The following is a 14,019-nucleotide window of genomic DNA, read 5'->3' on the forward strand; positions in this document are numbered from 1 at the left end:
AAAGTAGTGTATCATTTCATCGTTTTATGACGTAGTAAAGTTTGTTGATGGTCACACATCCTCTGCTGGAAAGCTTTGAAGGTTCATGAATCATGGTACTTTTTTTTTTTTAGACGAATGTGGTAACTGAAATGTCAAGTGGTGTAACCAATCACTCCATTTGACATACGCACCGCAAGATCTAGCACACCAACTGCGGTGATTTCCTGAAGCTGAAAATGTCATTTGAATTCCTAGCCATGTTGTTTTTCGATGTTATCATCCTGTTGTCAGCTGTCGTGTGCTCTGTATATATAAACACTTTAATCCATAGTTAAATGTGCACAGTTACACTAATTCTTCAAGATCGGTTTAGATTGGAAGTGGAATTTTACTATAATATAAAATGTAAATGAATTTCAAGAGCAGTTCTACAGTTAAGTGGAGTCTGTATTTAATACAACTAAAGTCTACTTATAATCGATACTGATTTGATTACTCACTTCAGGCATTTATTAAAACTAGACTGCAAAAAGTACATTTTTGTATATAGTAATATATAACTTTTATTACAACTGTTAAACTGTAAATCTAACTAGCATTAAGATGCAACACAATCTAGTTTAAATGCACATCCCTTTTGTAACATATTCATTCCACATATATACATAAGTATTATGTTGTAACAAGTTATTTTTGCATTTTTATTTTATTATTATTTAATTTTTTTGCATTTATAGATGCCACTGTCAAACAATGAGAAATCGGCTCGGCATCGAGCAAAGGTGAATGCTGATCCTGTTGCCAGGGCCAGATATCTTGCAAGAAGAAGAGAGAGGTGTTTGATTTTTATCACACAGAGAAACTTAAATAGCAAACATTCTGTTAAATTTAAAGTTATGCTGTTATTAAAAACAATAATGCTTTTATATAAATATTAAATATTACATTTTAGTGTTTGCTAAAACATTTTCTTTTTGTTTCAATTTCTTAGTTATCAGCGAAGAAAAAGAGAGGGAAAGACTAAACATCCTCCAGTAGCTGAACTCTCTAAGGCCAGACAGGAGGAACTGAGGCAGAAATGGAGACATTACCAGAGAAGTCGCAGGAGCAAGATTCGGAATTTACCACTGCAATGCTCGTATGTGCCTTCGGCCTGTTTAATTGTTTGCAAACCTGTTAACCATTGCTTTATAGCGCTTTTCATCTTCCTAGTGTGAACATGTTCTGGACAATTTGAAAGCCTGTTATAATTACAAAAAAAACTGGATTTAGCAAATTGGAAGAGAACAGTCACTGGTGTCATAACATATGAATATAATCCACATTTCAGCAAACTGTATTTACAGCACATTGCACTTTTCTTTTTCTTTTTTTTTCTGGAATAATGTGCATATATAAATTGTGCACAAAAATACCAACATACATGGAGTCAGCTTTGATTTCATGTTGATTTTCAAGTTATTATTAGTTAAGTATGTAAAAGTGGAATTATGCCTTGATTGTCATGTTATTGTCTTTCTGCAGCTCTCAGGTTGAGATGAACTCCCAATGGCTGCAGGATTTTGCTCCATACTCTCCCAGCAGTGAAGTTGACTCCAGCTCTGCCACACTGGAGAGTCCTGTGGACAGCTATAGCTGGATAAAACAGGAACCAGAGACTGTAGTAATCAAGTGGGACAATATAAACACACTGCCAGCTGCCACTGAGACAGAGCAGGACAACACTCCGAGCAGTGCCACTGCCACCTCCAGTACGTGATTTGTTATTGTTATTTTGTGATTTGTTTTGGGGGGGTCTGACTCTAAGCCCCCTAAAGAAGGCTTGATCCCCCTGATGGACGTCAAAATTAGGTGGGGGTCAGATATAAAGTAGGCTAGCCTACGCATAATATGGAGATTTACTTGTAAATATTAAGATGCATTTCTATAGCCCTGACTGGTTTTAAAATGTAATTTTGGCAGCCCCTGAAAAGGGTTGTACATACTCGAGCGGTTGAAGATACAGCGCTCAATTAAAGACGTGGACAGAGCACGAACACCTAAAATGCATGTGTATTCAGTCGAGTGATAAAGTTTAGGCTACCCTCTTCAACTTAATGCTGCTGAACGGAATTTACAGAGCAAACTATTTGCTAAAATAACCCTAACATCATCAGCAATGCTAAAATACAAGCTCGCGGTTCTATCAGTCAGATGAGCGTGAAAGTTGCATGTGTTACTATAACAAACACTGCGTGTTTTCTTTCAGAATTATCATTGGCTGGTAGAAAGACAAAAAGGTTACATAGAAGCTTTTACCTAAAAATTAATATAAGGTAAAAGTGTGAATAATTGCATTTTAGTAATATGTAATTATACACTATATGTAGTTTAGCCAGCGAAAATAAAGCCTTAGGAGAAATGTTGTGCGTCTCTGATCAACACACAGCGGTGTTTCATGAATGAATCCCAAGTTTTTAAACGAATCTAGTGAATCAATGATTCAGTGAGCCATTCATAAAGGCAGTCACTTGCTTTGTTTCTGAATGAATCAGCCGCTTGAACGAATCGATGAATGACCCACTTATTAAGACAGGGATTTGCCACCACCTACTGGTGCTTTTAGTTTTGAGTATTGTTTTTTTTTTTTTTAAAGAAACCCGATGGTCACTGTGTAATTCACACCCTGTATTTAGGTATTGTTCGAATCCCATCCAGGCAATTGGGTTGTCAGTTAGAGATGTCTTCTCTTTTTCAGGAACAAATACATGTACAGACAAATCGTCATGTTTTTCTCTCTTTCTCAGCAGTGAGACCTCCGATCATGGAAGATTTGCCCAGCAGTGTTATGCTGACCATCACTAAACTTCATTGTCTGGTGGAGAGAAAACAGGAGAAGATTGAAGCTCTGGAGAAACAGGTGCATGACCTACAGGAGGATCGGAGGTTCCTCCGCTCACAGATCGAGAACCTTACCAGTGCTCTCTCTGTTCATGTCTGTCGAGGGATTTCAGATGAAACAACTGGAAAATGTTAATTGGGAAGTGTTTATGTCAGAGCATAAACTGTAACTGAATGGACTCTTTATGTTCAAACATTTGTTATTGTTATTTTATTATTGTTATTAATTTATGTGAATGAGTTTTAAACAATTATGTATTTTTATAAAATATATTTTTTATTGTTAGTAGTAGTAGTTTAGTTTACGCGCACTTGAAAATGTATTCACCCTCATGTCATTTCAAACCTGTATGACTTTCTGGGGACCATAAAATGTCTTTATCTTTTGTTGCTAAACTTGTGGTAACTTTTACTACTGTTTAGCAAATTTTCTCAGTGATTTCTGTAGCAGCCGTGGCTGTTCTTTATGGGTAGGTTGGGCAGTGCCCCTCCATTTGAAAACATATATGAACTGAATCAATCCTAGTAAACTTGTAAATGTTTTCAGCATTATTTCACAGATGATCTAACAATTATTCTATTAAAATTATACTATTATTAAAAACAATAATGATTTTATATAAATGTGAAATATTACATATTAACACTAAAACACTTTCTTTTTTCAAATTCTTAGTTATCAACAAAGAAAGAGGGGAAAAATAGAACGCTATATAAAACTGAATCAATCTTTGTAAATGTGTAAATGTGTTCAGCATTATTCAACAAATGTTTTTCGGAGTTTCTAGACTATTTTCAAGACTGTTTATTCTTGAGTCATAAAGTGAGATGGTTATATCTCACTTTATTTCTCAAAAGAACATCCAATAAAAAAATAATACAAACAAGCCAAAATAGCCTATAAAAAATGTGTTTGTGTTCGCTATGCTGTCTTGGGGCCTGTTTCATAAAACAAGTTTACCAAATAAGCCAGGTTTATTTCGGTTAGTTTAACTGAAATAAGCCTGGCTTATTTGGTAAACGTGTTTTATGAAACAGGCCCTGGGTTACTTGATTTTTTTTCTTTCTTTTTTTTTTTTAAGAAAGAAGAAACATAGCATTATTGCCAACACAGATGAGCCACATGAACATTTTTATGTTGTAGGCCTTTTGTTTGGGTTACTACTATTGAGAAATCACTAGTAACCTCCATGCCTGAACACTAGAGGGCACTCTGACACCATTGCTGTTTGAACGTCCCGCTTGAGTTTTGTGTGTCAGACTCAGGAGGTGCATTTGAACCGTTCAATCTTTTAATATATGCACAGAAGAACTCATTTTGAAGGAAAGTGGGAGGCTGGACAAGAAACACAATGTTAAAGGAATAGTTCGCTCAAAAATAAAAGTTCTCCCAACATTTACTCACCCTCATGTCTTTCTAAACCTGTATGATTGAAACGAACACATAATTTTGAAGGTTTTGGCTCCATTGATTTACATTGAATTAAAAAATCGGATTTAATTTGTGGTACAAAATATGTTGCACCACAGATAAAAGAATGTAATACAGTTTTGGAACAACATGAGGGTGTGTAAATGATCGCAGAATTGTCATTTTGGGCGGACTATTCCTTTAAAGGTAGGATAGGCTATTTTTTTGTTATACCAGTTAAGTCTCTAATTAAGTGGTCTTAATATATATATATAAATATATTCTGTAGAGTGGCTCAGGCTCATCCAATCATTGCATTCGGTCTTGGTGGATGTCCTATCTCACCTGCGTGTCACTCAGCCTATGTATTTGTATAACTCTGAGCAGCCAATCGCGAAAGTTTTGGGCGTGGCTACTGTCACAGGCTGAGCCAGGGGGTGTTTAGCTGGTGTTGTGTTGAAAGAGAAATTCAGATTCCTTCATAGAAGTGCAGGCAAAATTCGAAGACTTGCCAAAATACACAGATAGAAACAATGGGGTAAAACACGGGTAAACACTAGCAGTGTTTTTACACGATGGAGGAATTTGATCAGTCAAAACAACGAAGTTTCTTCTCCACAGGTAAGCCTTCAAGGTAAAAGTAATAGTTGGACCTTTCATTGAAACTAGTTCCTATGTTCTACATTTGACTTTGTTTATGTTTGACCTGGACTTTCAATCTTAAACAAATGAAAATCCAGCATGAACATAATAATTATAACTTAAATACTTTTTAACATTAAACTAAACAAGGGTGACACGCATAAGCCATTTAAGTATTTATTGTGTGAAAATACTTTTTTTTTTTTTTTTTTTAAAGGTTATGGATTGTCATATCCATCACAACAAACAATGTGGGCCTAATGAAGTTGAGGCTAATCAAGAGTTATCATGCGTATTCTCCCAGGAGACAAAAGTGTTTGTGAAGAACATGGGATGAAATATGAGACATGTGATGTGTGAACATAAAAATCACTGTAAATATATCTTGAACTAATTGTTTTTCATATTCTTCTTTAAAAAAAAAAAAAAAAAAAAAACTTGATGTTGTTCATGCACGTCTCATTTTATAAGTTGTGGCTGGAATGCTGTATTGACCAATCAGCTTCCAGGACCACATCCATTTTTATTCTGTATAAAGACATCATACTTGTGATTTTTATTTATTTTTTTTTTTTCCTGTGGTGGTTGTTTCCTCTGTGGAGGTCTATAAATAGCTGATGTCTTCACCAGTAGAATGAGCCCCAGATGAAGGTTCTTGCGAGCGTGTCTTTGGGCAGCAGGAAGTGACAGTGTGGCGTGTCTTCCTGCTGTTTTCTGTTCAAGTGGAGTGACAAATTAGCAGTGCAAAGCCATTATAGGGCTCCGCTGTGGCTGTTTATCTTTCTCTGGGACTCCATCTTTGTCATTCACACACTTTTTCTCAGATTTTTTTTGTCTCTTTTCTCTTTTTTTTTTTTTACCAACAAAGCAGCGATTGCTGATTGCCAGTAAGGCCTCCTATTGCAGTCATTTTTGATGGGATGACTTCCGATACATAAACAAGCTGAGAGTGTGTCCACCTGCTGTCCTTTCAGAGCAGACAGCTGTGGTCCTCTTGTATACGGCTGAAGGTACCAGAGGGTCTCGCTGAAGGGGGCGCCATGCTTTGAACCTAATGGAGCCTGAAGCATCATAACTGATGTGACTGGAGTGAGGGCCGAGCGAAGCAGCTGCGGTGGTTTCATCTGAGCTGAATGTGTGGCAGGTGCAGTGGCATGATTTTGAGCAAGAGTTCACCATCCTTCCTCATGAATCTGCGCTTATGTAAGTATCCAAATGCTTGATGAATAGAGAACACCTGCAGGCTTATTTGACCAGATGACCAGTCATGACCGCTGTATTCCCTATGTAGGGATCAGATCGATATGGGAACATGTTTTCAGCCAGAAGTGTTTTTCAGAACTGCCTCCCAAGTTTCATTTTCTACAATCATACCAGTTATATATAGAATATGACAGAAACCTGACTACTTCTGAGAGACTCTGCCTCTCTAAGACATCCCTTTTATAGCTAATCATGTTACAGACCTGATGTCAATTAACTTAATTAGTTGCTAGATGTTCTCCCAGCTGAATCTTTTCAAAATGTCTTGCTTTTTCAGCCCTTTGTTTCCCCCGTGCCAACTTTTTTGAGGCCTGTAGCAGGTATCAAATTTGAAATGAGCTCATTTAGTGGATAAAAGTGTAAAATTTCTCTGTTTAAATTAGAAAAGTGGAAAAGTTCATTTATTTCAGTAATTCAACTCAAATTGTTAAACTTGTGTATTAAATAAATACAATGCACACAGACTGAAGTAGTTTAAGTCTTTGGTTCTTTTAATTGTGATGATTTTGGCTCACATTTAACAGAAACCCACCAATTCACTATCTCAACAAATTATAATATGGTGACATGCCAATCAGCTAATCAACTCAAAACACCTGCAAAGTTTTCCTGAGCCTTCAAAATGGTCTCTCAGTTTGGTTCACTAGGCTACACAATCATGGGGAAGACTGCTGATCTGACAGCTGTCCAGAAGACAATCATTGACACCCTTCACAAGGAGGGTAAGCCACAAACATTCATTGCCAAAGAAGCTGGCTGTTCACAGAGTGCTGTATCCAAGCATGTTAACAGAAAGTTGAGTGGAAGGAAAAAGTGTGGAAGAAAAAGATGCACAACCAGCCGAGAGAACCGCAGCCTTATGAGGATTGTCAAGCAAAATTGATTCAAGAATTTGGGTGAACTTCACAAGGAATGGACTGAGGCTGGGGTCAAGGCATCAAGAGCCACCACACACAGACGTGTCAAGGAATTTGGCTACAGTTGTCGTATTCCTCTTGTTAAGCCACTCCTGAACCACAGACAACGTCAGAAGCGTCTTACCTGGGCTTACATGTACAGTAAATGAACATACTTTCCAGAAGGCCAACAATTCACTAATTTTTTTTATTATTATTATTGGTCTTATGAAGTATTCTAATTTGTTGAACCCAAACTACCTCAATGGGTTTTTGTTAAATGTGAGCCAGAATCATCACAATTAAAAGAACCAAAGACTTAAACTACTTCAGTCTGTGTGCATTGGATTTATTTAATACACGAGTTTCACAATTTGAGTTGAATTACTGAAATAAATGAACTTTTCCACGACATTCTAATTTACTGATATGCACCTGTACGTGGCATGCATGTATGTGTATTTATTTATACATAATAAATAAACACAGTACTCATATTATGTAAACAAAAACTTTTATTTTGGATGCGATTTTAATCGCGATTAATTGTTTGACAGCACTAATATATACATGATAATCATTATTGCTAACTAAATTGGTAATATTTTTTTAGTGTAAAAAGTGTAAAAAATGTGTCGACTTAAGTTTTGAATTTTGTCTGTGGATTATGTGTTTGACATACAGAGTTGCAGCCTGTGGAGAGTGTTTCAGATCACTAATTAAATCGGATTTCATTTTTTTTTTTTTTTTTTTGGATGTTGTCTTGGAAAGTAGATGCTTGTGTAGAAAATGAAACAGCTCACTAGATTTTGGAAAAGAGCCACAGTAAGGCTCATTGCCCTTCAAAGGCAGTAAGTGATCGATGCTTGTTTCCGTGGTGGTGGTATTGAGGCCCACAGACCAGTTGGCAGATGGACATCAGATCATCCAGATTATTATATTGATTGATTCAGAATAGATCTATAGTGTTCAAGTAAGCCCTTGAAAACCAAATATAACAGCATTTCTTTCTTTTTCTTCAACCAAACCACCTCCACAATATGGAATGCAGTGGCATCATGCGGTGTTTCCTGTTTTGTCTCAATCGTTGGATTTTTGTCAAGCACAAAATCTCTCGCTGTCATTTGCAGCCATTGTATTGGATGTCACACACCAGCTTTGCTCTGGACTGCCACACCATCCTCTAAAACACTGTTCATGCTGCGTGTTTCTGCCGCAGGGTGTGCGACTGGTGTCTTAAAATAACCAACACGCCATTCTAAGTGGGTCAGGGCAGGAAGTGGATGCCAAAGGCCCACACATGCACCAATGGGCATACTGAGCTACATCCTGGTCATTTTCCCTTCAAGCTAATGTGAAGAATGATACAGTGTCTGTTTAATGCAGGTCACTTTCATTGTGATGGAACTAAACCGTGGAGAGTTATGGATACTGCTCTGTTTTTCGTTGCTTTAGCCATATTAGCCATTTTATTTGATGAGTGACTGATAATCAAATATTTGTAGAGTTAGTTCTGTTTAACCCTCTCTGAAGTTATTTAATGCATTTGCATCTGTGTGTGTATAGTATATTGTGTGAATCTCACAAAACATTTCTAATGCACTCCAAAATAAAAAAAAATTAAAATAAATAAATAAATTTATGCTGCATTTATTTGATCAAAAAAATACAATAATATTGTGAAATAATTTAAAATACCCGTTTTTTTTTTATTTGAACATATTTTAAAATGTAATTTATTCCTGTGATGCAAAGCTGAATTTTCAGCATCATTACTTCAGTGTCACATGATCCTTCAGAAATCATTCTAATGTGCTGATTTGGTGCTCAAGAAACATATTTTTCTAGATTTAATTTCCCATTATCATCATCAATGTTGAAATTTGTAATTTTAAAGCCTTTGCTGTTATAGTATTTATTTGTTTGTTTTTTGGAGAGAAAATCTCCTCTATATATATATATATATATATATATATATATATATATATAAAATATTATTATTATTATAATTTTTTTTTCTCACATTACTATAAAGAGAGTTGTATTCTCTAAATGTGCATGATTATCATAAAAATAATGTAACACTGCAACATTTCTATTAATTTTGGGGTGAAATGTGTCCTGGACAAGTTCCTCAAATATTCTCAGACACAAGGGGGCAGACATGCATTCTGCTGTAAAAGTGAATTGTTAAATGTCTTTCTGGCATATGCAGACATGTATGATTATTGTGGTTTTGAGGGGTGTATTTGTAGGATATGAGTGGATTGGATGCATGTTGTTCTTGGACTGAAGTCAAACTGGGAAATTCTGTGGCTTTGTCATGCCCTGTAATCATGTAACATGCGTTGATTGAACACAAACGGCACATACATCAGCATAGGAAAACAAAAGCACAGTAAATATTATTATGTTCACTCATTGTCTCTATAGTATAAACCACTAATGGCGCTAAATACAAACCAGAGGATTCAATGCCTTATACATATTAATCAATTAAACATTGCATATTAATGAAATTTCATTACTAACCAAATTAAATCCGTATACTCTTTTATATATCTCTTTTCAATTTCAGATTTCCGGCTGTGTTGTTTTATCAACAAGTCTGCAGGTACTGACATCGCTCACATGTTCTCCATCTGGTTGGCGCTGATAAGAACTTCCAAAGGCCTTCTGGGTAATAGTCTTCACCGACTTAAAAAGCTGGGACGTAATGTATTCTGGCTGAGACGGCCCTGGCGGCAGCCTGCGTCTCCTACCCTGCACAATCAGCTGTGAAGTGTGCGGTTGTCAGAGTCTCTCTGAGACTGATGATTCACACTGCACCCCCATTTCAGAGAGAGAGAGACAAAATGGCTGCTCTCAGGGCCAGAGGGGGAGCCAAAAATCGTCACGGCAAACTGAAAATTGCGGCAGAGATTGAATGGAAAAATACTGTTTCACGCTCCGGGATGAATCCACTTCAGTTTAGATATCATGTCAGTTTCTAGAGGAATTGTTTGATGATCGAATATTTGCATAAACAACAAGATTTAAATGTTTTTTTTTATATCACACCGCAGAAATATGGATGAATCTTAATAAACCTGTCAAGAACTGGGATATGTTTCACTCCAAAATCAAAAGATTTAAATAAGAAATTATACAGTAAAACATCTAAATGCATTGCAGTAATGTGGAGGAAGGTTTTTTTCGTCCATTTGGTGGCCTATTTTTGTGAGATCATATGCATGTATGTATGTATATATGTATGTATGTGTGTGTGTGTGTGTGTGTGTGTGTGTATGATGTGTATATATATATATATATATATATATATATATATATAACAACATGCTCAGAGGCTTGTGGGATATGTAAAAAAGACACAACCTCTATTTTCTGGGTCATGAGCTACGGTTTATGCCCCAGGTGTCAGCTTCGCAAGGTGCATGATGGGATGCCAGATTGTATAGATATTACATGCAGAGAAGCAGGAGCGGGTGTATATCAGAACACAACTGTGTAATTTTCCAGAAAGTCTCAATAACTTTCCAGGCTTTATGTAGTTGTATTTGTACAGCACTGCAAAGGTCAGTGGCTCTTATACATTGGCATTCTGTAGATTTAAATCAATCAGATGAATTGTGTCACATTTGAGTTACACAAAAAGTAATTAGTAGCAAACATATTCCCATTTAAGCGAACAGAGACAAAAGTGGAATAATGCTCAGCATTGCGTACAATCAGCAAGACAAAGAAAGCTGATGATATGTAATCCATTACGCGAAAAAAGACTCAAAACGCCCCTTTCCACCTCCTCCACCCAGTTGGTTTCAAGCGCTATGACGAAAGAAAGAACAGACGTCAGCAAGGAACAAGTACGTAGAGAGATTTATCTCACTCCCCCCTCCTCTCATCTTTATTTTTGGTCAGACACACCAGGAGGTTTCGTTTCTTTTTGTAGTATACGTGTGACGTGCTCTAAAAGCATCGCCTTGTGTTCTCTCTCTGAAGAGTTAATGACAGGGAAAATTAGAAAAGGACTGAAATTATGTAAACTGCTGGTCATTATCAGCCAGTCACAGCCTGTCATATCAGCCAATACAGATAGATGGGGTGCAGAGTGGTAACCAATGGAAACACATTGTTTTGTGCTATTGTACTGGTGGTGCCTTAAAACACAATGCCCTGCCATGAGGTGCGATGGGATTTCAGCGGGTAAGGGCAATGATTTGCCGTTTAAGTGCTCCATGATCCTGTTAATGGTCTTCGGAAGGCATAATCATGCCCTTTGCGAGGAGAAGGGATAAGCAGATGCCATATTCTTTATTTTCTCTCTCGGTTTGACCCTTTCGATAAGCCTGGTTAATGATGTGGTGATGGGCTCACCTGTTCAGCCACAAAGGAAACGTTTGCTTTTTTTTAGGAAACATTTGGGTTTTTAGAGCATGTGTAAGTGCTGTGAGAGTGTGTGCTCTGTGAGCCAAAGGAGATATTGAAAAGAAAACTACAGCATTACATTTTCTGCAGAAAATATGAGTGGTGCAAAACCCGCTATTCTGAGAGGGTGTTTCTATGTGGTTGCTAGGTGAGAAAAGAGCCCATTGTCATGTCTCCATGATATGTTATTTCCTAGATATGGTTTAGTTCCCTCCTTAAGTGTAGGATTTGCATTGACAAAAGTGAGCCGCAAGCAGTAGAATGGAAAAAATGCAAGGTCTCGATTTTTTTAAATTGCAACTCCAGTTCCACGCGCTTAGAATGGCTTGTCATGCGCAAGACACTGAAAAAGATGTAAAACGTAGGCCTGACGGTCAAAGATGTCCATCTAGCAAATTTAGAAAGAAAAAACTATGGAAAATAGTGGACTGCAATCTAAAAATGTGTTCTGTGTGAAGTTGTTATGCAGTATAAGTCATTATGTGAAGTATCGTTCATGCCTGTAGCTGAAATGGTGTAGGACGAGTTACGCCCTGAATTTTAATGTGAGTATGAAAAATAGTGACACTTGCATTAGCAAACACCACTGATTTTTACAAAACAGCGTGTTAACTTTTTGCTTTTAGTTAAAAATAGCTCTGTAGCTGTACCCATAAATGAGCTTCTAGCATGGATGCTATTTCTGTAAATTTTCTGTGTTTTCCATTGATTGTGTCAAATGCAATTACCTCATGGTGGCGTATGTGGGAGGATGTAGTGAAATATAAACATGAATCTGACTGACTGGCTGGCTGGCTGTCGGTCGTGCTCAGGCGAGGTGACGCAGGCGGCTGAGAGAGTCATCAAACTGGGACAAGAGCTAGATGAGACGGTTGGAAAATCCTCCCTCAGGCCTGGGGAAGCGTGAACCAACCAACAGCCCGACCCCCAGACGTTCATAATGTCTTTTGTTATGATTTAGGCAATGCTAGAGGTCCAGCAAAACATGACACCCCAATACAGACATTTTGATAATCTACAAATAATCTTGATTGTTCATAATTAATAGTGTTTGCTTAGACACGTGTCAGTGTCTTTTGCTCATACTTAGGTTTAGATATTTTTTTCTAATCACTAACCTTGAGTACTAAACCTTAATGTGTAAATTGTCCTGTGATGTTGGTGCTACAGACATGAATGTTGTGTCAAATAATGCAGAGGTTTGCTATTACATTTCTGAGTGATCATGGTTGACAATAAAACAGGTGGAAAAAATGCCATAGACCAGGGGTTGTCAATCCTGTTCCTGGAGATCTACTATCTAGTAAAGCTTCAACCCTGATCAAACACAACTGAACCAGCTAATTAAGCAGATGTATTGGAGCAGGGTTAGAATTAGTCCCCATTTACACATGATATTAATGTATTTTGGTCAATTGAATCACAAAAAGACAATGGAGACACATTCCCGTTTACACCTGGTGTTTTAATCCATCTCTTTTGTTCATTTTTGACCACTTCTGTCCTGATTTTAAGGGGAGGGTCTATGGGTGAGTGTATCTATGTGCTTTTTCTGATCTTTCGATCTAATATTGTGAAATAAGCTTGCACAATTTACAAGAATGTGAACAGAAAACAGTATGAAGACCAGCAGCTTTAGTTTCTGCTATGATAGCAGCAAAACTGTCAAACGCTTTGGGTTTGTTTTAGAATCAGGACTGGTAAGAGAACATTGACATTTTTTTCACCTTTACTCCAAAGTTACGATTTCATACAGCAAAACTGAATTCCTGTCTGGCTAACACGCTTCAACAACATGTCCCGTAATGTTTCAGAATTAGATCACTAGGCAGAGAGGAGGCGGTTTTTGATGGCTGTTCGAAAGCATTTGATTACATGAGTGTCCACACTGAGAGCAATCCAATCAAATGTGTTTTCAACTACCTATGGAAGTTATCAAAAGTGGACAAGCTCAAAATGTTTTACACCGTGTTTACACCTGTATTTAGCAACGCCCACTTGTAATCGGATCATCCAAAATGCATCTTAATAGCAGGGCCATAAACTCTGCAGGAAGTTACATCTCTGAGAACAGGATTGGGCACACCTGCCTCAAGTCAAGTCACCTTTATCATTTATATAGCGCTTTTAACAATACAGATTGTGTCAGAATAGGAAAACAGTGTGTCAATAATGTAAAATGACAAGATTAAACACTCCATTTTCAATTAAAGGCATTTCATTATTGAATTCAATGATGGCATTGTCCATCTCAGTTCAGTTTAAATAGTATCTGTGCAATCAAGTCGACGATATCGCTGGAAATTAAGTGTCCCCAACTAAGCAAGCCAGAGACGACAGCGGCAAGGAACCAAAACTCCATCGGTGACAGAATGGAGAAAAAGAACCTTGCCACAGACCCACATGCTTTCACTGAGCCATATCTACAGACTAGAATATCAAAGACCAGTGGTGTCCATTCCTGCTTCTGAAGTTTAGCTCCAACACACCTGCAAGTTCTCACAGCAGGGGTGGCAAATA

General features: G+C 37.3%; 2 protein-coding genes across 3 annotated transcripts in view; both read left to right on the forward strand.

Annotated features, from left to right (window-relative positions):
* Positions 1 to 9: 9 nt before the first annotated feature.
* Positions 10 to 3,258, forward strand: LOC131533169 (uncharacterized). 2 transcript variants are annotated; one of them, XM_058765301.1, is made up of 5 exons: positions 10 to 95; positions 720 to 817; positions 974 to 1,120; positions 1,507 to 1,733; positions 2,772 to 3,258. In XM_058765301.1, the coding sequence occupies exons 1-5, from the start codon at positions 93 to 95 to the stop codon at positions 2,996 to 2,998; spliced, it is 702 nt and encodes a 233-aa protein (XP_058621284.1). In that variant the 5' UTR covers positions 10 to 92; the 3' UTR covers positions 2,999 to 3,258. The 2 variants fall into 2 exon arrangements, with proteins under 2 accessions (XP_058621284.1, XP_058621283.1); XM_058765300.1 differs by having other exon boundaries at positions 22 to 95; positions 2,769 to 3,258.
* Positions 3,259 to 4,694: 1,436 nt separating this feature from the next.
* Positions 4,695 to 14,019, forward strand: part of myo3a (myosin IIIA) — a 112,627-nt gene continuing 103,302 nt past the window's right edge. Inside the window, exons 1-2 of the mRNA XM_058766092.1 lie at positions 4,695 to 4,894; positions 5,890 to 6,118. Coding sequence (XP_058622075.1) covers positions 6,117 to 6,118 — 2 coding nt within the window. The 5' untranslated portion in view covers positions 4,695 to 4,894; positions 5,890 to 6,116. The remainder of the gene's footprint in view (positions 4,895 to 5,889; positions 6,119 to 14,019) is intronic.

Source organism: Onychostoma macrolepis, chromosome 24 (genome assembly GCF_012432095.1).
Source record: "Onychostoma macrolepis isolate SWU-2019 chromosome 24, ASM1243209v1, whole genome shotgun sequence".
Taxonomy (NCBI): Eukaryota; Metazoa; Chordata; class Actinopteri; order Cypriniformes; family Cyprinidae; genus Onychostoma; species Onychostoma macrolepis.

Excerpts from the sequence above, each read along its gene's own strand:
- LOC131533169 (XM_058765300.1), top strand. Across the intron at positions 818-973 it reads CTTGCAAGAAGAAGAGAGAG|TTATCAGCGAAGAAAAAGAG; the intron begins GTGTTTGATTTT and ends TCAATTTCTTAG. Across the intron at positions 1,121-1,506 it reads AATTTACCACTGCAATGCTC|CTCTCAGGTTGAGATGAACT; the intron begins GTATGTGCCTTC and ends GTCTTTCTGCAG.